We start from the raw sequence: 12987 nt of genomic DNA, 5'->3' as shown, positions 1-12987 counted from the left end.
AGGAGACTTCCAGGACCCTTCTCCAACTCTTCTCCTCTGAGTTCCTGCAGCACTCTATTCTTGTTTTTATCACAGCCTTTATTACATGGTATTAGAGTTGCTATATATCATCCCTAGCTCCCGCTAGACGACGTCTTACTATTCTGTATCTCTAGGATCTGTTCTACTGCCAGGCACATAGCAGGTACATATTGAATGAATGAATAAGTAATTTCAGACTACAGTTATCTGCTTTAAAAAGTCTTTCCACAAGTTGTAGATTGCCCATTGAACAACCCAATTGCTATCAATCTTTTTCAAACAAGAAATTCCCTTGTTTAAACAAAAAGCTCTATGATTGTCCAATGTCTAAGAAATCAAAGCTAAACTACTGTGGGTGAAAGAGGGGCTCCCGCCAGGGGGGTTGGGAAGTAGACCCTACAGAAGAATCCTTGGAAATTCCAGAACTTTACAAAACCCAGTTTTAAAACTATAGCTTTAATCTATTATGGACGGAGGAAAGATAGTCAATGAAAATAAATTACAGAAAAAAATATGTGGTTTACTTTACTCTTTCTGTGGTTGTGGTGCTGCTTCTTTTTTAAAATGTAATTAGTGTGTTTACTAAAACATCAAAATAAAATAGGCAAAATAAAGTTATGGATAGGAAGAATACTTAAAGTTATAAAACAGAATTCTTCTCATTTTCTCTCCTACCCAAATACCAAAACAAAACAAAACAACCAACCAAAAACCTTTCTCTTAGTAAGACTAACTTGGGTTAAATTACATATAAATAAACCTTTGACAAACACTGACCTGGAAACAGGGTTGGGGGAATGAGACTATAATATGGTCTATAGTTTCAGACACTCTGAAGATGGCATACTGACATGTTACTGAAGGGGATTATAAAGAAGCCAGAGAAAAATGACTGTAATGGACCTTAAAATTTGAGCTAAAATCTCTAGAGCTTTTTTGCTTTAAATTTTTAAAATCTTTGTGATAAAGAAAAGATCAATTAAAATAACAAAATTGTGTCAAGAAATTAATATTGGAGAATACAGACTACACACAGTCACATTTATTTTCTATTATCGTAAATAGACAAAATAATAAGTGAATAGACTTCATATTAGAATTTGACTCTAATAGTGGTACTTTAGTAACTCAAGTAATTCGTTCTTAGCCTGTTTGATTCTTCCAAATTTAAGCAAAAATGCACTTACATCATCTGCAATGCCAAAGATTTTAGATGTCAAATACTTTAGTACAACAGTTCCAAATAACCAAAAACATCCTTGGATAACCTACAAAAGGAAAACATAACAAAACAAAAATCAACTGATACTTCATACAGCCATTCCTAAGACACAGCTGAGGAAGTAACTAATCAATGCTTTAATCACATGTGAAATAAGTATCTCCATATCCAGAAAAAAGTGCTAAAAAATGCAGCTTAAAGAATGTTACTCCAAAATCAAGGGGCTATCACCAAAAATAAAAACACATGTGATATTATCAAAATTAAGATATCTTATAGGAGATTTACACAACAATTGCAGTTACGTTCTCCTTCTACTAATAGTCTCTTACACATGCACTGCTCCCCCAAAAAACATGAGTGATAAAAGAAATAAAACTAGAATTCCTCACCTATCCAATATTAATTTTAACTTGCCACATAAAAAGGGCAATTTAGCACATTAAAATTGAGTCTTAATTATGTCATAAAGCTGTTAGATTTCCTGCATTACATAAGAATAGATAATTTCCTTAAAAGTAAAACATAAAACTGATGATATATTTTAGAAAAGGAAAAATTTATGCATTCTAATAGATAGATTCTTACCCATAAACTAAGTTCAGATACATTTATTTTCAGGAAATGTGGTTTCATTTCCAGTATAACCTTCATGGAGAAAACAACATAGAATACAGTTAATATTTATATACATAAATTCAAGTACCAAAAAACACTTTTATGTAATAAGACTCTCAAGAATCTAAAATTCAGCACATTGTCAATGTTCCATATAGTATCAGCACAAGGTCATTGACTCTACAAAATAGCTCTATTTTATCCAAAGCAGATTAGATCAGTTAGTGATTTTGTAAAATTGAAAACCGAATTACCATACATAAATTTCTATGACTGATTTTACATCTCTGATTTACCTATGAACCAATATAATATATAATAGCATATAATATATATATATATATATATATATATATATATATATATAGTAGATAATAATTTCAGAATTTTAGACAGGTGTCTTATAGTCATAAGATTTTAAGTATTATCAACTCTTAGAATGACTACAAAGGGGTTTTTAATGATCAACTAAGTATTTCTCTACCAAATCTTCTCTCTCTCTCTAGGAAATTAATAGATTCCCAAAGTATAGTACCCATAAAGAGCTAAAGCTACTTCAAACTTGCCAAAAATACAGTTGGAGATCAAAACATAAATACATGAACCCAAGTTAAATGTTTTCAGAAGTTTCTGAATATCTGAGAACACAAAAAGTGATAAGATTTAGGTTTCAAATAGATAACTACAAATAAAAATAGGCAGATGTGTGTTTATAGGTAAATACGCATACGTACTCTATATTCTATAACTGTTGGCGTCATTTATTTTTATACACCCAAATATGAAATATACATAAATATGCTTTATTCATAGCCAAGACACACCTTAGCGTCAAGCACCTAAAAGAAAACCTGATATATTGTAGGTACTGGACTGAATCAAAGCTTCCTGCCAAATGAACTTAGGTTAGATTTTATTAGTACCTGAAACGAGTATCAAGAATCATGCACTTTAATCTAAGTAATAGCAGGCCTTGCCTGTGTACACACGTAAAATGCAGCACTGAGTACATCGTTGCTTTTCCCGATTACAAAGAGAATTCACTGACTGTAAGAACTATCATTAATCTCAAAGTACAACAGCCCAGTTAGTGCTTTTTTTGTCATTGCTGAAAACTATGCATCCCTATATACTAACTGCTAATATCTGTGACTACGTATACTCAAACTACACAACCTGAAAAGGGTAGCGGCCCAGACTGGAAAGAGGCATATTCTTGGGAAGTGGGATCTTAAATGTTACTTGTGAAAAGGGAAAAGGAATAGGAAGTTCCCAATTGGTTCACTGGTTCTAAGAATCAAGAAAGCCAAAGTAATCTGGGTAACCTAAACAATTATTTAAGAAGCAGAAATATATATATATATTTATTTATTATAAAATATATTATTTATTTATTTATTTATCTATTTATTTTAAGAAGCAGAATATATTTTACTTAAGACAAAACAACATACTTTTGTCTTCAGGAAAACAGCCTCATGCTAAAGCATGTGCACTTTAAATAAAGGAATAATTTCTTTCCTCTTAATGTTCTTAACAGAACATTGTAATGGCGAATTAAATCTACTAATAATAAAGGCACACCCATCTCTGGAAGTCCTTAAATTTAGGAAGACTTCTATTTAGAAAGTCATCCTGCCAAAAGTGGCAGAAGGAATTAGATGACCTTTCACCGTTTGCTCTAATTCTAGAACATAGTCTCCGGATAATCTAAATCTGCTCTTTGCAGTGATGTAGCAAAATATAACTGAATCATCACCTGATTTAAACCATCTAAATATTTTACACAAATAGACATGACTAAAAAAACTAAAAGAGCCCAAGGTTCCTAGCTTCTGGATCACAGTGAAACCAGGAGACTGCTGCGAGATGCCATGGGGAGGCAAGGGAGTCAGAGAGTGGAGCTCTAGGAGAAAAACTGCAAAGACGGGAGGAAACACGATAAAGAAGGAAGCACACAACCTCTGAAATGAACCTGGACTAAGGTGACAGAAAAGACAAGTAAAGAGAAAGGGCAAAGTAGGGGTATAAGGCAAGATGCTGTTTTCCAATACTAACGTTTGTGTTTCTTTCCTGTTTGGGAAGGGAGCACTCTATCACATATACATGAATTCAGTAAAATACCTGAGATGATTCTTATCAAAAATCCCTCACGAATTTCAAGCCAGTGAGTAAAAAACTAGAGAACCATTAGTTTCAAAAATAGCCACATACTTAAGAGACACTTACCCAAATAATTACCAAAGAGGAAGCATAATAAGAAGTTAATAACATTGAGTTTCCAAACATCAAAACAAAACAAAGTGCAAGAGATATCTGGAAAAATCCAAGAAAAATATAATTAATGCACATCAAAAACATTGATTTTTATTCTGAAAATTGCACATGCCATGATGAAATGCAAACCATTCAAAAGAGGATACACCATGAAAACAGCCCACATTCTATCCCACATTTCAAAACCCAAAAGCTGCCACCATCAGTAGTTACTGTGCATCCTTCCACACATTCATGAATACAAATCTCAGTCTGTATTTTTTAAAAACCACAAATGGAAACTTGGCCCATAAGCTATGCTATTGTTTGCTTTTATTCTTTGTTTCAGAGAGCTTTTTATATGAATCCAAGCAAATCTAATTCATTTGGTAGCAACACTCTGGAGTCTTACCAAAGACTACTGTGAACAGGTAAGTACTTTCCAGTTTTATTTTGCTGTTATTTTGTGTTTCCTATTACAAACACTGTTATGATAAACATCCTTAGGTATGTATCTTATATACATGTCAACACACTCATGAGATAAATTACTAGAAGTGGAATTGATGGATCAAGGGTATACACATTTTGAAACCTGAAAAAATATTGACAAATTGTCATAAGAAATATTGTACCAATTTACTCTCCCATCAGTAAGACATGAGAACTGCTGCTGCTACACACTTTTATCAATTTGTTAAAAAGTTTGACTATTTCATACAAGAAAAATGTTGCCTCGTTGTTTCACTTTTCCATTCTTTTAATACTTGGTGGGACACAGCATCTTCTCTTCTACTTGCTGTTTTTGTTGTGGGGCTGAACTGCTTATTCCTACTGCCCATTTTTCTACTGGGTTTTAATTATTTTCTTTAAGAGCTCTCTTTATATGTTATGAAAACATCACTCCTTATCAGGTAAATATGTTGTAAATATTTTTCTAAGTTCATTTTTATCTTTGTGGTGTTTCTGTATTATGATTATTTTCCCAATTTTTATGTTAGTGAAATCTATCATTTACTTCCATTAGGTCTTCCATTATTAGAAAAGCTTTTAAAAATAAAATAATCTGTATTTTCTTTTAGAAGTGCTATTTTTGATCCATATATTAGAATTTTCATCTGAATTTTAGGATCAGCTTAAGTTTCAACGGCTGACTTTTTATTAGAACCACTTTATTCGATAATGTACATCATAGCATATTTAGAGTTCTGTCCACTATCGAATCTTTAGATCCAAAAATAACACATTATTTCCATTTCTTTAGGAGTCCCTTTACATTCATTACCAGAGTGTAAAGTTTTCTTCATATAGATGATCCTGCATATTAAATTTATTTTGAAGTATATTATTTCTGTTGCTTTTATATCAGGAGTCTTTTCTCATCACATTTTCTGACTGCATATAGATAAAATGTTAAAAGTATGCAGAAATGAATATACTCTTTCATTGTTTCTCATAATAATTAGTTTATTAATTTTGGTTTTTTAGGTATTCAAAATCACATCACCTGCAAACAATATTTCATCATCTTCCTTTACTTTTAAAAGTCTTGTTTTTTTAGTTCATGTATTGTATTTTTTTAGTTCATGTATTTTTTAGTTCATGTTAATATTCTTGCAACAAACTTAAGTAATAAGAGTGGCAGTAGGCATATTTGTCAAGCTTCTAGCATTAATGGGAATAGTTCTATTGATTCATCATTTTGTTTGATGCTATTAGCTTCTGAGTTGAAGTATATGCATATATTTAAAATTTCAATGAACTATCCATCAATTTTCATTTGATTAAAATCCTAAAATCAGAAATATCTACTGACTTCTATCAAATGCCTTTATAGTATCAAAGGAAATGATCAGATTTTTTATCTTTTTAAAATATACTGATGTGATAAATTATATTAATAAAATTTCTAATGCTGTCAAAATCATTCTTGTATTCCCAGGAATGAACTTTTCATGGTACATTATTCTCCTATACTTACTATATTAGTAAGCCACTAAATTCTCAAAATTTTATGACAATAGCTTTTTCCCTTAAGTACTAAAATTTAAGAATAGACTTTCCCAATCAATTTTAGCAAAATTTAGCAGAATAACATCACTTTGAGTAAACAGATCCATAACCAAGAATTAGGTAAAGCAATGCCAAGGGTATTCAGGAAAAAACATAAGGCAGTATTTTTTTAAAAAGGGAGTATTAAAGGTCTAGAGAAAGATTTGTGGTCCATTCTGACCTTAGCAGCCAGTCTGGCCACTTCCCTGCTCAAACCCTCCAAAGGCTTTGATTCTCAAGTTAAGGGAAAGCCAAAGCCTTTCACACACCTACAGACCCTCTAGGGCCTACCCCACTAATACCTGGGACCTCACTTCACATTACTCTTTCCCATCTCACTCCAATCCGGCTGTATCTTCCACATCCTAGGTCATACCAGGTACATTCACAAACTCAGAGCATTTATGCTTGCTGCTTCTCTTAACCCAGTGGCTGGCTACCTCAACTCCTTAGCTATCACCATGTAACTTCTCAGTGAGGCCTTGTCTTTGCACCCTTTTCAATTCTGACTTCCCCTACATACTCAGTAATTCCCACAATCCTTGCCTGTTTTATCTCCTCAGTAATACCTACTAACATTTAACGTAACTGTTTATCTTGTTTATCTTACATATTTGCTTTCTTTGTACACTAGAATGTAAGCTCCATGTGGGAAGGGTTTTTTTTTTTTTCTTCTTTTTACTGTTTTTATCACTGCTGTTTCCTTAGGACCTAGAAAATGTTCGACAAACAACTGGTTGCTCAAAAACCTCAGTGAATTTAAATTTGAGGAAGAAAATCTGAAAGTCAATAAAGCAAAAAATTGAGAAATTAAAAGGTACAGAATAAAGCAGAGATTATTACAAGTTATTTAGTATTTTTGTCTTGAGTATCTGTATTTTAGGAGGCTATAAAAAATATGACAACCCTGTGAATGACTTACGTTGGTGAACTTTAAAACTTAGATAGGGACAGTCCCTAGCAAAATTAAAGTTACCAAAAATTACTCAGAAAAGTCTAAACTGTCCTATTACCATGAAACAAGTTAGATCAATAATTTAAAATTTGTCCACAAAGAAAACAACAGGCCCTAATTTAATAGGCAAGATCGACCAAACTTTCAGGGAATATTCTTTCCAATCTTACACAAAATCCACCAGAGAAAGAGGAGGTTGGGACACTTTACATTTCATCCACTCTATATACATATATCCTACCCTAATTCTATGGGGCTAAAATAAATCTGATCTCAAAATCAGTCAAGCAGAGTCAAAGGATTCTGGGAAAATGGCAGGAATCTGTCTCCTCACTGCACTGGCCAAACCTGTCTGCTGGAACTATTTGGGAACTTGGGAGCCTATCAAGACTTGCAACTCCCAGGAGAACTCTTTGATGAGAAACGGAGTTAACTGGAGTGACTTTCAGCTTTTATCTCAAAAGCAGCTGCCCATCCCTTACACACAAGCCCAGATGCAGACAGTACTGGGTGAGTTCACAAGTACAAGCAACAAAAGTAAAACAAGTGGGACTATATCAACCTAAAAGATTTCTACACAGCAAAAGAAATGATCAATAGAAAGATGCAGCCTACAAATGGGAGAAAATATTTGCAAGCCATCTAGCAGGTTGTTAATATTCAAAATATATTGAGTAATTTTTATAACTCATTAGCCCAAAAGCAAACAAATTCCCATATAATCTGATTATAAATGGGCAGAGGACCTGAACAGACATTTTTCTAAGGAAAACATACCAATGGCCCACAGACACAGGAAAAGGTGCTTAATAACATCAGTCATCATCAGAGAAATGTAAATCTAAACCACAATGAGATATCACCTCACACCTGTTAGAATTATAAAAAAGACAAGAGGTAAATGTTGAGGAGGATGTGGAGAAAAGGGATCCCTTTTTCTCTGTTGGTGGGAATGTAAATTGGTACAGCCACTGTGGAAAATAGTATAGAGGTTCCTTAAGAAATTAAAATTAGAACTACCATATGATCCAGCAGTTCCAAAGAAAATGAAAACAAGATTTCAAAGAGATATCTGCTCTTCCATATTCACTGCAGCATTATTCACAAGAATCAAGACATGCAAACAACCTAAATTTGCATCAACGAATAGATCCTGAAATTGTGGTATGTGTAAATGTACACACACACATATATATACATATATACACACAATGCAAAAATTATTCAGCCATAAAAAAGGAAACCCTTCAACTTGCATCAACATGGGTAGAACCATGAGCTAAGTAAAATAATGCATTAAGAAAAAGACAAATGTTACATGATTCCACATACATGAGGTACCTAGTACAGTTAAAATCATAAACATAGAAAGCAGAGTGTGAGTTTCCATGAGCTGGGGGAAAGACAGGGAATAGGGAGTTATTGTTTAGTGGGTACAGAGGTTCTATTTTGCAAGATGAAAGGAGTCTGGGAGATGGTAGTGATGGGTGTAAAACACCATGAATATACTTAATACCACTGACATGTACACTTAAAAAGATGAAGATAGTAAATGTTATGTTACTATATATTTTACCACAATAAAAAAATGGAAAAAATTCCTTTTTGGAAATAATTTTGTATCTTTTTCCTTTATGTAACTATAGGGATTTAGGAATTTGAAAAGTGATAATGGAAGAAGACATTCCACAGCAAGAAACTAGTTCCATAGTTAGTAAATCACATCACAAAACATATACCCTTCACCCAAGATAGGTCCTACTACAAACTAAACCTGTGTAATATTAGTGCTTTTATAACTGTAATTGAGTCAACACCCCACTCATAGTTGCCTATATGGCTGTGTGGCTGACTGACTCTAAATGCTAGCCAATTATTTTGACTTTTACTGCAATGAAGAAAAAAAGCTATATTAAACACTTTGGAAAAAAAAATAAGCCAGTGTAAAAAAAGGGATAATTACTATCAAATCCCATTCACGAACAGAGATTTAAAAATCTTAACAAAACAACAGCAAAGTGAATCCAGCAATATATAAAAACTATGTTTAGCCCAGAAAAGCAAGGTTTTTAATGTAGAATATCAATTAATATAACTTACCACAGTAACATATTAGAAAAACACACAAGATCATGTAGACAGATGCAGAAAAGCATTTGATGAAGCTTAGTTTTTATTAATTTCTTTTAAAAAAATCTCAAAGCTTGAGGACATGTTAAAGGGACAAAGAAGTCACCTTACAGTAGTTGGCCAAATCAGGAACAAGTCAAGCATAAAAGCATAAAAATAAATAATGGAAATAGTGGATATACTGCAGTGAATAAAACAGACGCCATTCTCTCTTGGACTTAAGAGAACTGATAGAAGATGTGAAAAGGAATGTCACAAAAACAGGGATATCACAAAAAAGGAAACACAAAGGGCCCATAAACAAAGTACAATATCTTTGGCTTTATTGAGAATCAGAAAAAATGCAAATTAAGGCCATATGATGCCATTTTATACTCACCCAACAGACAAAATTAAAAAGGATGTACAAGAATATGAGCTATATATTATACATTACCGTTCGAGGTAGTCCAATCATTTTTGAAAAACAATACAGGATTAAATTAAAAAGTTGAACATGTATATAATTTACCACCTAGGAATTCTACTAGTAGGTAAAGACCCTAGAGAAATTAATATATATGCCTCAGGAAGTATATATGACAATCAATATACAGCATTACTCAGAAAAAAGAAGAGAAAAAAAAAACCCTAAGCATCTTTCAACAAGAAAATGGACAAATAAATGGACAAATGGAAAATATAAAGCAAGGAAAATGTCTAAATTCCAATAACATCTAAATCTCAGAAACCCAAGTAAAAATTAAGTCTCAAAAAACAGGCACTATTTTTATAAACCTTAAAAACAAAACTAATATTCAATAATAAAGATATATTATTTAGAAATACATATATGGTAAAGTCATAAAGAAAAGCAAGTTAATTATAATTTAAAAAGTCAGGACAGTGGTTATCTATCTCTAGGAAAAGTGAGAGGAATGTGTCCAGGGCACACAAAGGCTCCCAAGCAGTGACGGTTCTATTTTTCAGTTAGAGAGTGGGTTCATGTTTGTTCATTTTTATAACTTTGTTATAACTTCCCTACACATATTGTAATAAAATTTCATATGATAGCTACTAGAGAATAAAACATAATAGTGACATATTATAATACCATCAAAATTATAGAAAAAAACATTAAAATTGTAGAACTAATGACAAAGAGAAGACAAATTTTTAAAGGATAAACATTCGTCAAAATCAACCATCTAGCCTTAAGGCCCTTTGTTCTAACTGTTCCACCCAGAATATTCTTCTCCATGACACATAATTAGTTAACTCCCTCTCTTCCCAATCTTTGCCACACTTTCCTCTTCTCAATGAGACCTGCCCTAACCACCTCATTTGATATCTTAATGCCCCATCCCCCAACACTGGCACTGTTGATCTCCCTGGGGTATCATGACTTATTCTTTCCTTTATCACCTTCTAACATACTATATATAATTTGTCCATTTACTGTATCTATTATTTGTCCTCAATTCTCTTGTCTTCCTCCACTCTACCAAAATATGTTTAACATGTATGCTGGGATCTGTGTATTTCTCTTCTCTGGTATGACCCACATGGCTAGATAGTTGGTGCTCAGCAAATGACCATTCCACCTCATTTTAACAGAAGGCTCCTGGATAATACAACAGTCTGTGTTTCTCTTTCGTGAATTTTCTTTTACTTATATAGCAAGTCCAGCACAATCTCAAATCAGGTAACATGACCCAAATTAAAATTTTCTTGGTGGCCTATTTAAAACATGGCCTTTAGTTATATCACAGTATTTGAATGACACTTGTTTTAGTTATGGAATCCTGTTACAACTAGTTTCAACCATGTGCAAAACAAATACTAATCAGGAGTTTGTTTTAAGGTCAAACTAAACGGAAAAAATAATTTTAAACCATTACCATGTGTATATAAATGATCTTCCGTAATTTGCATATATCAATGTATCCCACAACATATACTGCAAATAATGATGCAATCTGAAATTTAAAAAGAAGTTATATTACAAATAAAACTTACATATAATGAATAGCTATAAGAATGAAAAAAAAGATTATTTTTACTGTTTTATCACATTGATTCATATTTATATTCAAAGGGAATTCTTTAGTCTCCCTCTTACCTGCCAAGTTATTATTGAATATAGTCAACATATTAATATAGCAAATATTGATTTTTTTTCTTCCATAAACAGCTTTCTTAATTAACCATTTGAATTACCTACTATGTGGATCATTCAAAACAATACTCATTTTAATGTCAACTTACTGCCAACATGTACAACTACAAAGTGCCTTGCCCAATCAAAAAACATGAAAATTTAATTATAACATATGACAATTAATACATAATTGGAAAGGTACATTAAACTTAAAAGTAATTATGTAATGCATGTGTGTGTAAAAATGCATTCAGTTCTGCTTATTAGTCACTCTACAAGAATCTCCATTAGTGTTCTTTCATTTATGTAAATATTCAGGTGTTTGTTGTCATCAAATCCATCAAATTTCAAATCAGAAGGAGTACTTTCACTACTTTTAACTTTCTTTACAGTTTTGAAGAAATCTGTGTAGTTGTTCACCAAGAATTCAAAGAGTACTGGACTTATTTAGGTGAATTGATTGATTAAATGATGATAATATACTTCTCTGTAAAATATAGTTACTATGTCAAACAATGCCTCTCCTCCCTTCTTCAGGCAGAAAGCAACTCAGATGAAGTCCCATGCTTCCCCTACTACACAAACATGGCATAAATAAGCTACAAAGTAGCTGAATATTTAAACATATAACTTAAGTTTCACTCATTAAGTTTTTTATCTCCAAACATTCTACAACAAATTTTCCCAGTAACAAGAAAAACAAGATTTCTCTTTCCCCAGATTGATCCATGGGAAACAGTTCATTGCTTTAAGGTGAGACTCCTATGACACCATCAGTGTGAGGAAGTGTGCCTTGTTATTCGACAGAAAACCCTCACTCCATGCAACACCTTCCCCGGCTCACCCACCAAAAAGCAGGTCATCACCCCTAGCTGGAAGCAATGGGAACTCTCCCTGTCCACCCCAGGGCCATGTAATACACACACAGCAGGCCTACTAGGGTAGGATCTCTAAAGGGTGTCTTTCAGAGACCTTTTTAAAGAGGAATATTTAAAATGTCACCAAGCTAAAAAAAAAAAAAAAAACAAAGAAAAAAAAACAACAACAACAACAATAAAAGAAAGGAGTCTAAAAGATCAAAGAAAGAATTAAGTACAAATAATCTCTTTTTAAAAAGTACCGATAAGATCAGCTAACCTTACTGACATCTTGCTAGGTACCAGCAATGTGTTAAATCTCATATACATTCCCTCATCTGATCCTAACCCAATAAAGCAGGTTCTTTTATTTTCTCTCTCTCTCACAAATGAGAAAACTGAAACTAAGCACAATTAAGCAGTTAGTCCAAGTTAAGCAGCTAGTGGACAGTTAGGACTCAAACCTAGATCTTATTTCATGTCTCAAGCAAGACATTTCCAAAATTACAAAGCAACTCTTACACTGCTTTATAGGAGTATGAATATGGCCAGCATAATGAGGAAACAGAAGTAGCTGGGAGTTGGGGTGAACACAGACCACATGATTTACTCCCTCTTTTACCAGGAACCTTCACCTTGCTTCATATACCTTCATTTAAAGGGAGAAGAAGGCAAGAATGAAGAGAAAAAAATGATAAATTACATATTGGTAGAGGAGTTATAGAACTAAGAACAG

General features: G+C 32.8%; 1 protein-coding gene across 6 annotated transcripts in view; it reads right to left on the bottom strand.

The window, feature by feature from the left end:
• DPY19L1 (dpy-19 like C-mannosyltransferase 1) overlaps positions 1–12987 on the bottom strand; it is a 142154-nt gene that overhangs the window by 72443 nt on the left and 56724 nt on the right. For 5 of the 6 annotated variants that reach the window (XR_013356561.1, XM_077856221.1, XM_077856220.1 and 2 more), the window contains exons 10-13: positions 11135–11212; positions 4091–4177; positions 1832–1891; positions 1209–1289 (exon numbers count right to left, since the gene is read on the bottom strand). Coding sequence is in view for 5 of the 6 variants with exons in the window: in XM_077856221.1 (XP_077712347.1) it covers positions 1209–1289; positions 1832–1891; positions 4091–4177; positions 11135–11212 (306 nt within the window). In the remaining variant the exon portion in view is untranslated. The remainder of the gene's footprint in view (positions 1–1208; positions 1290–1831; positions 1892–4090; positions 4178–11134; positions 11213–12987) is intronic. The other variant, XM_077856222.1, reaches the window with a different exon arrangement.

The sequence above is a fragment of the Canis aureus genome, chromosome 18, assembly GCF_053574225.1.
Source record: "Canis aureus isolate CA01 chromosome 18, VMU_Caureus_v.1.0, whole genome shotgun sequence".
Lineage (NCBI taxonomy): Eukaryota > Metazoa > Chordata > Mammalia > Carnivora > Canidae > Canis > Canis aureus.
This window is presented reverse-complemented; position numbering and strand designations above follow the sequence as displayed.